This window comes from Psittacula echo, assembly GCF_963264785.1.
Source record: "Psittacula echo genome assembly, chromosome: 1".
In the NCBI taxonomy this organism is placed as follows: domain Eukaryota; kingdom Metazoa; phylum Chordata; class Aves; order Psittaciformes; family Psittacidae; genus Psittacula; species Psittacula echo.
Window position 1 is genome coordinate 164,703,761 of NC_137735.1, and position 17,237 is coordinate 164,720,997.

At 42.8% G+C, this 17,237-nt stretch overlaps 1 protein-coding gene across 3 annotated transcripts in view; it reads right to left on the reverse strand.

Annotated features, from left to right (window-relative positions):
• The window catches only part of PRKCQ (protein kinase C theta), a 65,229-nt gene that overhangs the window by 33,506 nt on the left and 14,486 nt on the right, over nucleotides 1-17,237 (reverse strand). Inside the window, exons 2-11 of one of the 3 annotated variants that reach the window (XM_080622846.1) lie at nucleotides 14,555-14,719; nucleotides 14,310-14,461; nucleotides 13,071-13,196; nucleotides 7,519-7,718; nucleotides 5,532-5,592; nucleotides 3,669-3,828; nucleotides 2,638-2,669; nucleotides 2,458-2,543; nucleotides 1,151-1,280; nucleotides 339-448 (exon numbers count right to left, since the gene is read on the reverse strand). In XM_080622846.1, coding sequence (XP_080478972.1) covers nucleotides 339-448; nucleotides 1,151-1,280; nucleotides 2,458-2,543; nucleotides 2,638-2,669; nucleotides 3,669-3,828; nucleotides 5,532-5,592; nucleotides 7,519-7,718; nucleotides 13,071-13,188 — 897 coding nt within the window. In that variant the 5' untranslated portion in view covers nucleotides 13,189-13,196; nucleotides 14,310-14,461; nucleotides 14,555-14,719. Of the gene's footprint in view, nucleotides 1-338; nucleotides 449-1,150; nucleotides 1,281-2,457; nucleotides 2,544-2,637; nucleotides 2,670-3,668; nucleotides 3,829-5,531; nucleotides 5,593-7,518; nucleotides 7,719-13,070; nucleotides 13,197-14,309; nucleotides 14,462-14,554; nucleotides 14,720-17,237 lie in introns of those variants that run through there. The other 2 variants (XM_080622847.1, XM_080622848.1) reach the window with 2 other exon arrangements.

Consider the following 17,237-nt stretch of genomic DNA (forward strand, 5'->3'; position numbering starts at 1 on the left):
TGGCTATGTGGCCATTCTTTGCCAGAAAATCATCCACACCTCTCTACCCTCATAGTGAATAGTTTCTTCCTAATATAATCTAAATCTACCCTCTTCTAGTTCTGATCTTATGGACACTGTGGCTTCTTGACTGTGACTGTCACAAGAGCCAAGATCTAGAAGAGGTCTTTGCTATGAGACAAGCATCTCTGTACCTAATGTTCAGGGGTTTGGTAACAAAGGAACCTGCAGCCTTCTGTGATATGTGCTCCACTCAATGCCCAGACTACTTGAACTGAAACAAACACTGAACAGTTGATCCTCCTTTCTCCATGTGACTCAAGACTTAAAGTATTTACCTGCTGGGTGCTCCCTATCATTGCCAGAGCTTCAGCCATTAGTTTCTGGTTAACTCCACAAAGGTTTGCTATTTTCGTCTGGCACTTGTGATGGACATTCATGCCACATGCTGAAAGGAAGAACAAGAGGCGTCAGAACAACAAAGGACTGTGAGTCTGTAAATGCTTTGACATGAGGTTGGGCAGGAGCATGTGCTGCTGTTGGCCAAAGGCAGAGATAGCCACATAAAGCTTAAAGCTTGGGCACTATTTATGTCTCATGGAATGGTACTCGGGTCATTTCATTTGTTTCTCGATGGAGACAATGTTTTTTTATATCTCCTTTGGGACAAAAGTTCCATTTCAACATCCATCAGCCTTTGCAGATACAGGCTACCAAAACTCACAGTGGTACCAAAACTTAAACTCATAGTTTGAATATATCAGCTCAGAGATAAACCATAATCACAGAACAGGATCTCCCCATTGAGACAGGATTATGTAGATGAAGTGTCTTGGGTTTGTCTGCTAGTGGAAATAGAGCATTGAAGTTAATAGTGGGAGTGATTTTGGAAGATGTTCTTTGCCTCTTTGGGAAATGACTCTTCAGTCTCATGGACCACATATCTTTCTGTATACTGACAACTATTCCTCTTTGAAGAATGATACTCCTTGAAGGCTAGTCCTCTTGACCACTCCTTCACCACCCTGGCTGGCATCTCATACTGGTCTTGGAGGTATAATAAATGAAATTTGGCTTTTCAGGTTGCAACCCTCTAAAGACAATGGCCCACTCCCATGCTCAGGTTGTGCCAACTACATCCGGGACTCACCATCACACTTCAGTCCTTGCCGTGCAAGGCCCCAGAGGAGCGTGCCACAGTGCTCACAGAATGTTGGGCTCTTGTAGTTGTAGACTTTGAAGCGGTGAGGCATGTCGATCTTGAACCGTTCTTTATGAAACTGCAAGAGAAAAGCCATGTCGGCAATTCAGCCCACCTCAGCTTTGCTTGGAAAACCAGACTTATCATAGAATCATAGAATGGTTTGGGTTGGAAGGGACCTTAAACATCATCTAGTTCCAACCTTCTTCCATGGGCAGGGATACCCTCCACTAGACCAGGCTGCTCAAAGCCAAATCCAACCTGGCCTTGGACTTGTACCACAGAAGATGGGATGTCTATTGCCCTCTTATCCTTGGGTATGACCATCAAAAGAAACTATCTTTAACTATCACTTCAAATATACAAAGCCAAATAATAACCTTAGTTCAGTGGGAACTGGGTATTTTCATCCCTGGGCTTGATCTTCTGACCAGAGAGCTGCTTACACCTCATCTATGCAACCAGACTCCCCTAATGCTCAAGGGAAAAACCATGGCACTTCCAAAAATTATTCGTCTCCTCCTGAAAAGGATGTCTACATTTGTTTTAATGAATCACTCTTGGAAGAGTCTATTTCTCTTCTTTAAGTACATAGGGAGTCAAAGGTGGTGACTAATTTGGATACAGCTACCCTGGGGACGTCAGAAGACAAATGAGATGAATCTCATCTCTCAAGACTGCAGAAGGAGAACATGAACCAGGGTGGGATTGAAAGCAAACAGAAGTTCTGGAACACAATCAAGGAAAAGGGAATAGTCCTATCAAGAGATCAAGTTCCACGTTTGCCTACCAAAAAAGAGGGCTTATAATAAAGTGATATGAGAAAATAAAACTAATAATAGTGGAGATGCCAGATCTTCCACTCACTGCTTGGAAATCTCAGATAACCCAGAGTGGGATGTTAAAGTGCTGCTCTGAAAATTCAACATAACGTGCTGTCTAACAGCAGGGAATGAATAATTTCCTCCAGTAAATCTCCACCTCATGTCCATGACTTCCCCCTGAGCTATACTTCATACATTAGAAGAATGTCAGTCTTGATTCAGCAACTGCTTATTCAGCAGCTGCATTTGAGTAAAGCACAAGTAGGAGGTAATGAACCACTAGGAACGTAAAAGACAAAGGTCACAGATCAGATCACACAGCCTTTAGTTCAGTAGCTCCTTTTGCTTCATCAGAAGTCGCTTTACAGCGATGTAAGACAGACCTGAAGGACACTCAAGCTTTATTAAAAACAGCCAAACAATAATACATACCATTGTTTCTCTGCTATTGACTGCTGATCCTGTACACTTGGCTATTACTTTATCAATGCATTTCTTATGAATGGCAGCATTACATTCTGAAAGAACAAGCGTTTCACGGTGTTAACAAAATATTCCTCCAGAAAAGAAGAAGTAAATAAAGATACTAACGACATCAGAAAGGTTTCTTACGTCTGCATTGATAGCCTTGTTTATTCAGTCCCCTGAAAGAAACAGAGAAATGGTTAAAGCTGAATTGTCTGAAAGCCTTGAGAGAAAAAAAAGAGAGCAATGCTTATAAAAGGAACAGAATAAAACAGCTTTGCTTTTAATCAGTCTTTATAGAGCTTCTCTAATTAAAATATCTTCGTTCAATCTAACTGTGGAGTGATTCTCTGTGGTTTTCACAGCCTTTTCAGCACATACAGTCTGAATTTCACAATACCCAAAGAGCACCCAAAGAGCAAACTGGGCTGATAAGAGATGCCTGTGCATTTGGCCAGAGATCATAGAATCATAGAATAGTTAGGGTTGGAAAGGACGTTAAGATCATCCAGTTCTAACTCTCTTCCATGTGCAGGGATGCCTCGCACCAGATCATGTTGCCCAAGGGCCTGTCCAAACTGGCCTTGAACACTGCCAGGGATGGAGCACTCACCACATCTCTGGGCACCCTGTGCCAGCGCCTCAGCACCCTCACAGTAAAAAACTTTTTCCTTATATCCAACCTGACCTTCTGCTGTTTCAGTTTGAACCCATCACCCCTTGTCCTAGCACTACAGTCAGTGATGAAGAGTCCCTCTCCAGCATCCTCGTAGCCCCCTTCAGACACTGGAAGCTGTTCTGAGGTCTCCACGCAGCTTCTCTTCTCCAGCCTGAACACCCCCAATGTTCTCAGCCTGTCTTCATACTAAGAAATGAAGGGAACTTTCACAGTTGGAATTACAACTGTGAACCACATCCTGGAAGTGATGCAATAACTTGACAGGTAAGATGTCAAAGGTCTCATCCTGCTGCCTTACTGACAGCCGGAGCACAGATAGCCACTGGAGAATCATAGAATCATGGTATCATTTAGGTTGGAAAAGAGCTTTAAGATCATTGAGTCCTACCATTAACCCAGCATTGCCAAGTCCACCATGTCTCTAAGGAAGTGCCACATCTACCCAAGAACTGGTCCCGAGGATTAAAAGGAGAAAAGGCAGAGATCTATTTTCATTTACCAAACAAACTCGTGGCAGACAGAGCAGAAGGTGGGTTGTGGAAAGAAGGTGGCTGTGAACTCATGACACTTGACGTTATGGATTTTGGCCTGTTTGATGGCTCCTCTGCGCTGATGCAGGGAGAATGCTTCAGTCTCACTGTCAGCCAGGTCCTTTGCATCTAGGGAGAAAGGAAACAGATAACTGTCTGATAAGGTGCCTTGAGAAAATGCAGCTACCAAAACATTAGAAGACTGAAGCTGATTCACTGATGGAAATGAGTATTTTTAAGAAATACCATTTTCTGAAACACACACAAGCCTTGTTTGGATGGGGTTTTATCTGCCATCCCTAAAAGGACACTAAAATGACTTTAAACTTGGGACCCTGAGCTTTCTTGAACAGTCATAATGCTGCTTTTGAAATGTAGACCAGAAATTTCCCAAGGAGAGATAATCTGCAATTAAACATGAACTTCTAACTTCGTATAACACTGAAGAACCATGACCTAAACCAGATGAAAATGCATAAAAATTATTAATTATCTACATATGCACAAACGCACTTTTGTATATCTTTTATATGGGTATTTAACAGAATCCTTTATGTGTACAAGTGTGTGAGTAAGCACCTATGTATGTTCCTAAGATATTCTTTGCCTTGTTATTTTTCCATGCCAATAATTGCTTCGCTGTCTGCTGTATCCATGCCATTATTCACATTTAACCTTTTTAGAACAGCAACCGAACCAATTCTGACTGCACACGCATATATATACACACGCGCACTTATATATGTGCTTGTGTCTACAAATCTAGATATGTGTGCTTTATCTCACTCTCAATCACTCTTTCCTTTTACTCACACAATGCACAGCAAGTTTCACAAGTATTCTGTGGAAACTGGCCCCATGTGTGATCTGATGCTGACCTTGCTATTTGCAGTACAAAGCCAATTTGTGTTTTCTATGCTTTGGCCTCTCTGGCATAACATACAAGGAGGCAACAATAGTCTATTCCGTATTAATGGATGGAGAAAATATCAGTATGGACATGCTTTCAGCTGCTTTCAGTACTTCTATGTTTCTATGAATGGGAGGTCCTTCTACGTATCTACACCTTACAGCTTCACCCACATCTGAGGGTGTGAGAATTTCGGCGTCAAAGACAGCAGGATAAGATCGAGCATTTGGATTGCAACCCATTTTCTTCCACAAAGCAAAATGTATTTTACATGGACATCAAACTCTGCAGGTGGGATTTGGGTCCCAGTGAAGACACATAAACTACTGTGTGTCCCCTCTCCAGGGTGACTAAGCTGCTGCTACGTCCCTGGAGGTCTAGCTTCAGCAGTTAATGGAGCCCAGTGAATGACTCAGCTCACCTTGCAGCAGAAACCTGCACGTGATCAGATGAATCACTCTCTAGGTTCTTTTCCTGTTTTGCCTAGATTGCTCTTGATCTTAAATGCCCAACTAACAAGTACGCTTAAGTGTTGTCAATCTTAAATCATACCTCAACCTTTACATTTGCACCTTTACATCTGCACTATAATGCACACCATAGCAGATGTTACATGCTTACATACAAGTAGAATGATTTCAGAGGGAGCTTACGTATCTATTCTGTCTTGATTATAATGAGAAAATCTACCATTTTAGTGGTAAACCAGCCAAAAATCTGCCTTGCGAATCACAGAGGAAGAGTCAGTCTTCATCCCCACCATAAAATAAAAACTGCTTTTCTGGACTGCTCATTTCAAACCACTATGATGGTTCCTAGGAATAAATCAGTAATCACATAGGCACCACTTCCAGTGAAGACACCAGCTCTGCCCCACATAACCAGAAATCACATCTATCAATAGACAAACTGAATCACTTGCCACTTATTTCCAGGAAGTATCTTGCATTCATCAGCATTCGTCCTTGAGGTTTCAGTTCTAGCTGGTTGAGGTAAGTGAAAAACAAGAAAGACCAGTGCAATCATTAATCAGTCATTCAAAGAAGCAACAATCATTTCAGATGTCCTTTTCCCAGTGGGAATTGATGAATGTCAGTTAATGGTAGTTTTTGGGTTGCTTATATCAATGTGGGCCAACAAGGCACGGTAGGAGCAACTATAGAGAAAGGAGGCTAGATCACCTCTTATAAAACGTTTGGAGTGGCATGATAGAAGGGATAAATATGACTAAATCACAGAAGCTGTAGGAAGGATTTTAGACACTAGTGCAGGATCAGCAGTATCTATAGAGTAAGCTGCTTGTTCCCAGTAGATCCTGCAAGTTGGAAGTGAGAGCACCTCAAAATAAGCCAGCTTCAGAAAGGTGCTAAAGATGCTAAAATCTTTTAGACACTTGGTTCTGCAAGTCTAACTTCCATTACAGTCAGCATGAGTGGTGCTACAAGCTTACTTAGGCTTTTTTTGGGCCTTCCCACTGGAGTTGGAAGTTCCCACCTATCTGAACCTCCATCCATAGATGCCTTTGTAAATCCGTATCCACTTGCCTAGGTATAAAAGCGCCTACATTCAAAGAGTTCTTCAGCCTGAGGATCACAACAGTGACCTCCAGCACAGCCTGAGCAAGGTTACCTCTCTGCCTTCCAGAGGAAACAGTGCCCTTGCACAGAAAAGTGAGAAAAATGCTATTCTCTCTCCTCATGACCCTTGCAGGATGAGATATCTGGGACCTCCTTCCCCAGGTTGTGCCAGGGAGTGAGTAGAGAGAAGATCTCAGGAGATGCTACCAAGCTGGGACACAACAGGATCAGGATCTCCCAGCTCCACTTGACCTCAGGTCTGTTACCCTTGATGCAAGCAAGCAGCAGACCAGACTATGTAACCCCTCTTCTCCTCACCAGGCTACTGCTTCCCATGGCTTTAAAGGCTGGGACTGGAGTCAACATGAGAAAAGCCTTTTGGTTTTCAATCCCCTCCTTAAGCGTCTTAATTACTTCCAAGTTATGTGTTAAATGTGCAAATCTCTACCATATCTCGCTCTTAGGTCTGCTAAGTGACTGAGGCCTTTTTGCCTTTTCTACTCTCTTCATAACCCAAGCAGCTTAGCCTGAGAACTGGCATGAGAAACAAACAAGCAAACAAGGAAATAAGTTTCTTAGTTTCTCTCCAAATGTCTTTTCACTTTATAGCTATTCACAGCATGACTACTACATGTTATAGACTATTATCAAGAGCTTCCTTGCTTGGGCTACCAGGGAATACAGCCTTACATTTAGCATCCTTATGAAGACCGCTACTTCAAACCTACTCCACTATAACTCACGATTTTAAAGGAGTTCCTCTGACATAAATCCGAAGTCAGGTAACTGTGAATCGGTTACTTGACATTAGATTAAATTTTTAAAGCTGCTTCCCCAGAGCACATAAAATAATTCACATTTAGCCACTCATATTACTATTTGTCCCCAGTGGGTTTTGTAAGCAAAGATTAACACGTGGGCATAGCTCCCTTGAACCGGAATCCTTGCTAACACAAGTTTCAATATGTTGAATATATATTTCATATATGTTTCAATATAGAATATGTTGAAACATATATTGGCATATGTTTCAGTATAGAATCATAGAATATTTTGGGTTGGAAAGCACCTTAAGATCATTCAGTTCCAAGCCCCCTGCCGAGTTGATATATCAGCTGATGTAACAGCAGCAGGTAATATAATGTGCCATGCTCTTTTTTTCTGACATGCATGGAAATCTTTCCTTCAAATCATACCTAAGCAGCCTGAAAACATTATTCCTTGGATGGCAACCAGTTCCTGCTGCCCTGCTGGTTACAGTCACAGCATGGCACGGACACAAAGCATTCCCATACCCCATCACATCCCACAAGAGGAAATAAAGGTGCTCACCCACATCTCTGTCTTCCCATTGCTCTTTTTGCACCTCTCTGCCAGCACCTTGAGTTCCACTGTGGTCTCTGAAACCATTTCAGCACTTTTGTCCTTGACGACGATGTGCATGACCCTGCCGTTGTTGATGTGGGCATCGAAAGTGCTGTTCCAAGGTGGGTACATGGTGGGCTTCTTCTGCACGTACACTTGGCCATTTTCTGTCAACAGGAAGTGATGTGAATTGCCTGGACTTGCTTCTCATCTGCACCAAGTCCCAGAGACAGGTCTGTGTTATTTCCCCACTTAAAGGTCTCTCTCTATGGTGTGTAACGGACCATGTTAGAGTGTCTTAGGAGGATACTATGTGAAGTGAAAGCCAGGATGGGATTCATCTCACTTAACTTTAGGTGTCTACAATGTGTATGCCCATATCTGAGCTGTCTGAATGTTGGTTCTATTCAGAGACAGTGAACAGAATATAGTCAATATAAGGCAATGGAGTTAGGGTGTGTTCCTTTGACCAAATACAGGCATTTACCATAGAAAAGATAATTTCCACTCTTGACTCCATTAACTTTGACTGGACCTCAGATGTAGACTCTGATGCTCCTAATTAGATGAATCCCATCACTGATAACCAGCTACATGTATCATATGTCCCATGGCAATGCAAAACCACCAGGTTTGCTTCAATCCCCCCAACAGCTGGGTGCACTTCATGATTAATCTTCAGCTGGAGCTCATGTCCATTCAGTTGCTGCATCTCACATCTGGGCTGTTGCTACATGAACTGCAGACCTGCAACCGCATTCACAGTGATGCAGTTTTCAACCTAGCAAACTCTTGCACTTCTTCCTCACACATTAATTCCTCTTCCTCCACAGCAGATTCATCTTAACATGGTGATGGGTAAAAACTGGGTATTTCGGAGGCTTAGCATTAGCTTGTAGAGAGTTCTCTCTAGTTAGTTCTCTCTGAGAAGAGCTTCAGCTAGTTCTACTTATTTCATACAGCCTGTTTTATTTCATACAGCCCTGTAAAAGGCTTGGATGCTTACTCGAAGTAAACTCTATTTCACGGTTACTTTCTGCAAATTTTCAACCCATCAAATGCCAAAGCTGGTGGATTAAGAGAATAAAAAGCAGTTGTGTAAGCAGCAGACCTGCGACATCTGTCTCCTAAAGACCTGCTCCTGTTTCCAATAATCCCAGCCTTTCCCTCATCCAGCTGGAAAATCACATGCAGCCAATAGCCTGGAACGTGACACATGCTGGAGAAAAGTCTTTCCCAATTGGAGGACTAATTCAGGTTTCTTCCGTCTGCTCAGCTTTGATTTACAGAGATGGGAGCTCCAGTATTTCTAAGGCTTGGACCACATCTTCAGGATGGACTAAAACTTGTAAACAAGCTCCAAAGTTATAGCACGCAGGAGAGAAGGAGAAGAAAGTACTGATTCCTGATCGTGTAATATTCATCTCAGGAAAGGAAAGAATGTTTACTGGGGAGAGAACAACCATCAGGTCAGGGCTGTGAGATAACAAAAAACCTGCCTTCACCGTGTACAATGGAGAAATGACTGCCAGAGCCACTACATAGATTGTACTTACTAGATAGTTCTACATTTAGAAAGTAGCTTCCTGAGTAGAAGCATGCAGGAACCTCCAGCCAATACTGACTTGATGAGATTTCACTCCAGGACTGACCACCTGTAGTAGTTTTGCACTTGGTTTGATCACATAAACTCGATTTAAGCTGCAGTACACTGACCATCAGCACTGGTCTGCATCACAAACTGAGCATGAGATCATTCCTGCAGCCTAAAATAGTTTCTCAACCTTGTGCCTGGCATGACAAGTGGTCGTGCAGCTCTATTTTAGGTTCAAACTCAGTTTCCCCAAAGTTTAGAGCACCTCAGTGTAAGGTGAATCCATCTCTATCAATAAGAGGGGTTCACTTTCACATATGCAGATTGAGGCAATCATATATTAAGTTCATTGTCTGCAGACTTACTTCATTCCCATCAAGCCTTTATACATATCTATAACACACACTTTCAACAAAACCAGACAAACTCAGACCTAAAAATGAGGCATAAACTTCCCAGCACCACAGAGAACAGGAATCTCGGTAAGGACCATTATTTCTTTCCTACATCAACGAAACTCCATGGATGTGAAAGACAGCACTTGCAAAACAAGTGCTTTTGTTTGCATCACACTCCAAAACACCAGGCTTTAAATAAACAACCCTGGAATGTGAATGAAGCAGCCAATGTAAGGGATCAGACAGTCAGCCCGGCACATCCCCGCTGATGTCTGTGGAATTCTGCCAGGGATTAACCCAACCCTGGGTTCCTGACAGTTAAAATAGCAGCTGTCTTTCCCAGGCAGTAGCTTTCGCTGTGGCTGCGAGAGCTGTTCCTTGCAGAGTTCCAATGTGGAGTAAGAGCTTTCATGAAGCAAATGTCACCAAGTCAGGTCGTAAAATGGCACCGGCCTGGGTGGCTTGTGAAGGAAGAAGCTATTCTTAAAGGGCAGATTCTTTTAAACCCAGGGGCTGCTATGATCTCTGAAATGTTTTGTCATCAGTAATAAATTGCTAGAACACTTCTAAAGTGGGGGTTTTCCGGTTTTTAAAGATTATATCCTAAAATACCAAGATCCCTTTCAAAATATAAGTAAGTGGAAAAACCACCGCCACTCCCCCCAAAAAAAAATCTGGGCAAGATATTTCCTGAGCTTCTGAAATTCTTTAGGGTGGCCTTGTTGTGACAGCGCTGTGTCCACACATGATGTGCATTACCCCCAGACGCCTGGGGACCTCTGTCCCAGTGGCTTATTCATCACAGCTGGTTAACAACGGACGGTCTTTGGGATGAAGCCAAAGTTAAACTCCCTTTTTTGGGGGAATCAAACACATTTACCATCTACTGCTGCTGTCTTTGCAAAAACCAACCAATCAAGCCAACCCCCTCACACTTTCCTAATGCACAAACACATATCTGATCCATAACAGGACATTGCAAAAGTCAAAGCAGAGTCATCTATCAAACCAGTTCCAGCATAGAGCCTGCAGGGATATGGGACTGGATCTATCCTGGATTCAGCTCTGGGTTTGGGCACATCCTGCCCTTCATTCTGCACTCAGTGCTGAATAGCAGTCATCTACCCTGAAGAAACATTAACGGCCATGTGTCAGAGCACAAGGCTGGGAGCTGGTCCATTCCTACCCCTAGGACATGCTACTTTAACCAATATAACTTCTTCTGGCTTAATCCCAGTGCCATTGAGTAGCAAATGCTTTGTGAAGCCTGGGAGCTGGAAAGCAAGCTATAATCAAAATATCACAAAGCAGGGATGCAGCTATTCCAGATATATTCAGCTAATGTTTGTCCTGAGACCTTCATTGCTTTTTGCCTTCTGTAAGCCTGCTTGAGCATGACAGCTCCTTGGGATGGTCATGTTCAGAGCATTTCTGGCATTTAGAGTCAGCTTATCTCATTAAAGTCAGACCCCTACCTCTGAGGGTACTAATCTAAACTGCCCTTGAGCACTGGCCTTTTCCAGGGTATGATTCATCAGACCCATTATGGATGTCTTCCTCAAGATGAATCCCACCACGGAAATCCCTGTTTGTTCCCCATGGCTATATACAAGGATAGCTGATTTGCTCAGCTATCAACATTCTTGCAGAATACTGGAATTATACTGGAAATGAGTCCCACCATGGCCTCATCTTGTCTTAGTCACCTTAAAGGTAAGGTTAGCCATCTACAACTTTAAAGACCCTTCACCAGCAGCAGATTAACACCTCCTAAGGGTGGTTCAATCCATCCTAAGAGGGAAGGCTGAGATGAACCTCAGGAGGTTCCTCTTACTGTCACTGACATGAGGAGCACCTCTGGCTGCCCCACCATACTCTGAGCTATCATTAGACGAGTGCAATTACACCCCAGCAAACAGAAATCTTTTAATAGCAGGATGTAGTTTGTCTTATAGTCAGTGCACGTTAATGGAGAAGAGTTCCCCCAAACACACTTCTTGATTTTTTGTTGGTAGAGATATTAATAATAATAATGATAATAATAATGACTCTCAGGAAAACAAAGAACTATATCACTTAGTCAGAACTTTTGCGTTTGTGAGATGCCACAAAATGCTTTCAGCTCTGTGCAAGACAAATAAATGTAGCTCTGCTCTAACCAAACTGATTTCATTCACTTTTGAACTGACAGAGACTTCCATTTGAGTCATGACTTTCAAAGGCCTCATTAAAGCCAAGCCCTGCACAGTGCTGAAATAGGATACATTTTCAGTAAAAAGTGGGATTTGAGGGATATCTTGTCACACAGTATTTCCTTTTCAATTTATCAGTTACCACATCTTCCATTATCATAGAATCATAGAATAGTTTGGGTTGGAAAGAACCTTAAGATCATCCAGTCCCAAACCCCTGCCATGGGCAGGGACACCTCACACTAGACCATGGCACCCAAGGCTCTGTCCAACCTGGCCTTGGACACTGCCAGGGATGGAGCATTCACAACTTCCTTTACAACTTTAAAAGATCATTTAAGCCAAGCTAAAGTTCAATGTGATAAATGCAGACTCTTAAAACCAAACCAACACAGACAAAAAAAAAAAACCCAGTGAAATACTGAATTATTTTAAGAGTCTAAAAATTCTTCTTTTAAACTGCTTTAACATCCTCTGGAGATCGGAGCCATGGGGATCCTCAAGGTATACAAAAGTGTTTCTGAGTTGATTTAATTTTATAACGAATCACAGCAGTCAAGTTAGGAACTTATTAAAGATTGAAGATAAATAACAGCCAATATGGGGCTGAAGCTCCCTAACACTGAAGTTGGTCTTCATGACTGCTGAATAGCAGAAGTGAAGAACTTTTCATCCTACCACTGGGTCTATTTTCATGCATGAGACATATAAGAAATGTTTTCCCAATGAGGACTCATCAGGGGTGTTCAATCAGGAAAAGGAACAATCCATGTATCCAGACACAGAAAACAGCTTAGCAGGAGGTTTCACTTTCAAACATTTTACAACTGGTACATATTACATAGTACAGCAATTACGCAGAGAATTAACTCTCTCTGCAAAGACTGGGGCTGTTTGAGAGCTATTATGTTTTAAATGATGGAATTTGCTGGACCTGTCAATTCCTCAAAACCTGTGATAAACAAAGGCAGCCCTCCCAGGATATTTCTAGGACGCATGGATTTCATCTGTCAGCCGTCCCACTGACAGACCAGCAACTGCTCATAGAAAAGTGAAACCGAATACTCAGCTCATCTGCTATGTCACATGCTGGGACCTGTAATTCAGTTCATAATAACCTCAAATTGAAGACATAGATTTGTTGGGCATCATCTTAAAATCAGACTGATCGCAGGATATTACAAACCCAAACTTGCACTGTGCTGAGACAAGAAAAGCACTTTCACAAACCATTATAAAGATTTATCAATATGCTTTTTACACACTAGAAATCACACAGTAAGGCACACACATCTTACAAAAGCTCACATGCATATTCAACTCCTCCCCACTTACCAGATTCCACGGCTTCTTTCACCATCACAGCACAGTATGGGTTAATCACCTCCCCCTGGGATGGCAGGTAAGGGCCACTGTCATAGTTGGATAAACCAATGCGCAGGAAGGGCGACATGACAAGTCCTGTGTCAAACAGAAGACAGGCGACAGTTGGGAAGAGTCTAAAAATTCCCTTGGTTTTAACCAGCCTCTTATCTCCGTCGGACAGGAATACGCCGGCCGTTAGTTATCCATCCAGCTGGAGACTCTCTGACTTCCCCTACTGTCTAGCAAGATGATGGACTGACTGAGTGCAGCCTAATGTGGGTAAGGTAGAGTAACTCAGCTCAACTGTGTAGCTGAACTCATTGCAGGGCTGGAAAGACCCACAACAGCAACTCTGAGTACTGGTGACTTGACACCCCTCATCAGGAACGACAATACACAGAAGCCAAATCAGGACTTTCTTAGTTGGGATAACCTCTGCTGTAATTGATGTTGAATCATGGGTTCAAGAACCCAAATGCGATGAGAATAGAAAGGCTTTCGGGAACACAAGGCTGTCGGAAGCCTGCAAGCTTGAACATGAAACTGTGAAATAACTGTGTACTATTTATATACTGCAGGAAAATGATCTTGGGCATTCAACTGCCTGGGTGCTGACCCATATTCAGAAGTGAAGCTATAAAGAGAAAGTTCAGCTCATATGAACCTCACTGTCTAGAGAGTGGAACGAAAAAGGACCTTAGGATAATTTTAAGCAGCTGGAAACAGGAACATATAAAATGAAGATGCCAAGAAACACAAAAAGCCTTTGGGTTGGTCTTCTCTTTCAGAGCTTTCAGAGAGAACATTCTGTGAAGACAGAAGTTATTAACTGCTGTAGCTGGTGCCCATCCTTGTGCCATCTGGGTCCAAGGACTGGGATTTACCACCCAACTTCTGTGTCAGCTTCTGAGCTTGTTTTTTCTGGCTCCCCTTCTAGCCAATGGGGAGCAAGAGACACTTTGAATGCAGCTGCAGATGTCTATATCTTGGACCACCAAAGCTAAAAAGTCCTATCACTAGCTGTCTCCTGTCAAATACATTGACAACAATATACTGTTCAATTACAGCAGCAAAAAGTTGAATGTCTTGTGGTGCTGGATGCAGCCAGGTCTCTTCATTTTACACATAAAATGCTCTATTCCAAGAGCAGCTTCTCTAACCTCACACAGAAGAAGGTCAGATTCTTTGCTGGGAAGGGCACTTTCTTACCTGAAAACGGTGGTTTTCTGACAGAAAAATTCAGTCTCAAGCAAGACGAGCTTCTCCTTTCATCACAGCGGTGGACAACATGGAAAGGATTTTCTCAGCTGAAAGAATGACAATAACTGCTCTGGCTGGGCTCACTTTAAAACTTGGACTCTCTGTTCAAAGAGACAGGAGGCAGGACCATCAGGGAGAGAGGAAAACTTGAGAAACCAAGACGTAAGCCTTTGCTTGAGTGTCTTCTCTCTTACCCAGCAGTGTGGAGCGATGAGTTTCCATCAGCCCCCTGTGCGAAAGTCTGGGGTGGCTGTAAAACTCATACCAACTTTCAGATACTGCGTGGCCAGTTCTTGTTTTGCTTTTGTCCTGTATATAGAATCATAGAATAGCTAGGATATGGTGAGATCTTTTTCTTCCTGTTGTACAAAATGAACACAAAGAGCTACGGTTAGCACAGGGACTCAAACACCAGCTACTCCGGACTTAATATTCACAAGTACTGACGCTGCAGCACTTCCTGATACTTGGGCAACAGACAGCCCATGCAGCCAACTGCAGCTCTTCTCTCACAGAGATTTCGGCAAAGAAGGCTTCCCAGGAGGTTTCCTTAAATTTGTTACCCTAAATAAAGCAAATCTATACAATGGACAGCATAGGAAAACTCTCCTTCCCATTTCAGCTCCTGGATAGGTTAGCTAACAGATGACCTGAGATTTCAGGAAAAGAACAAAGACTCACAAGCCTCGGACAGTGCACTTAAAAGAGAAGAAAACCATCAGGTTCTTGGGGAAGACAGGATAGGACAGAAAGGCTTGGCTCATGTCTAATATGTATCCCTAGGAATGTGCAGATCATGGGCTACCAGCAGCTCTCATATTTTCTCTGAAGACTGGCCAAGGCCCTCTGCATACGGCATTGCCTTCAACTGGGAAAACATCAGCACTTTGGAATTTTACGGAAGCTATTGGGCAAGGCAAAGCACCACCTGGGGCTGGATGTGGAGATCAGGATAATCCTGTTCTCCTCTGGATGAAGGCAGAATCTCTCTGAGGGCTGTTTCAGAAACACATTAGACAAGTGCCTGATGAACTTACTCTAGAAAGCCATTGAGAATCATAAAATCCCAGGTTAGAAGGGACCTCAAGGATCATCTGGTCCAACCTTTCTTGGCAAAGCATGGCATAGACTAGATGTTCCAGCACCCTGTCCAGATGAATATTAACAGTGTCCAGTGTTGGGGAATCCACTGCTTCCCTGGGGAGATTATTCCAATGTCTGATTGTTGTCATTGGGAAGAACTTTCCTCTTGTGTCCAGTTGGAATCTCCCTGGCAGTAACTTGTGCCATCACGCCTCAACTTGCCGGTGTGACTCCTTGTCTTTAGGTATTTGAGCACAGGTAGCTCCGTTAGGTGCATTTGTGGCACTGTACATTAGTGCAGTGAATGGTTTATGAGTGGTTCATGGCACAAAAAAGCTAAACTTACAGAAGCAGAGACATCTGATCAAGTTACGTAAAAAACCCTCTTTAACAGGAATGTATATATATGTCCCCTTGTTTAATGCAATTATTTAGCCATTTCCTTTGTTTCAATTCATTAGTCTAAAGACAAAAGGAAAAACAAATCAAAGGGTCTCTGGAGCAGAAGGGAAATCCAAGTTGCATGTTCTGTCTGCACAATGTAGCATGTGTGGAAAGTGAAGAAGAGACAAAGACTAAAATCCAACAGTTACATCTGCACTATGTCTATTTGTGTGAATGGAGATGTATTCTCTCTGCTTTTACATATTCCACTAACACTTCTGGTGACTTCTGGGCAAGGGAAGATTATGTATCCTCTTCCAAACGCTCAGCTCCCATACTCCTGGCTTTAAGAACTTATCGTTCCATGGACAGGAGCAGGAGGAAGTGCAGGAGATCTGTAAGCATTCCCTCCCCAGGACTTTGAAAACTCACTTTTAAAAACACAGAAGACCAACCAGAATTGCTAGTCAACGTGTTGGAGATCTAAGAACACGAGTGTTTTTAAAAGGAAAGTTTTTTGATGTCTCTTCAGCACTAATATGTAGTAACACTATTAGCTCAAGCACTGTGTCTTGTGCAGCCTTGTGCCTGACATTCATAGAATCATAGCACCATAGCACCATAGAATGGTTAGGGTTGGAAATCATGTCATTTCAATGAAATCAAGGTAGTTACAACATCGTTAAAAATGAAAGCATCTTGTGCTGCTAAATCGCTGCTCCAAAAATCACTGGTTGGATGTGACAAGATGCCTCTTCACATCTGTGGATCTGTTCCCTAAACAGTGTCATTTAAAACTTTTCTTAGTCTTCAGTGCTGGACACCCCCTCCTTCCTCTCCAGTGCAACACTTCATTTTAGCTTTGTGCAATCAAGCACTTCATGGAAGAGGTTTAAAAAGCTGTTTGGATATGGTCTTGAGCAATCAGCTCTATGTGGTCCTGCTTGAGAAGGAGTTGGACAAGACGACCTTCAGAGGTCCCTTCCAAGCTCAACCAGCCTGCGACTCTGTGAAAACACGGTAGGACAGATCTCACCTAACCTTAGATCCATGTTTCCATGTGCAGCAGTCTTCTGGGCTCCAAAGAGAGGAACAGAGAGAAATCATGAGCTGGATCCATTTTAGACCCTGCATTAGCATGTGATGAACCTGTTTCTCTCCTTTAGAGCAAAGGGGAATGCCTGAAGATGATCTGTTTACTCAGTACTCACTGTATTCAGTACTCACTGTAGAGATCTGATTTGGATCAGATTCCTCAAGCCATTCAACTTCCAAAAATCCCTTGCACTGTATCACATCTAAAAGACTTTGTTTTCTACCCATCTGCAAAGCATGTAGGGTTGGCACACCTAGCGCTGGCACTAGCAAATAGGTCTCGCCTATGGAAAGGCTGGGTAAAAGCTAGCTAAA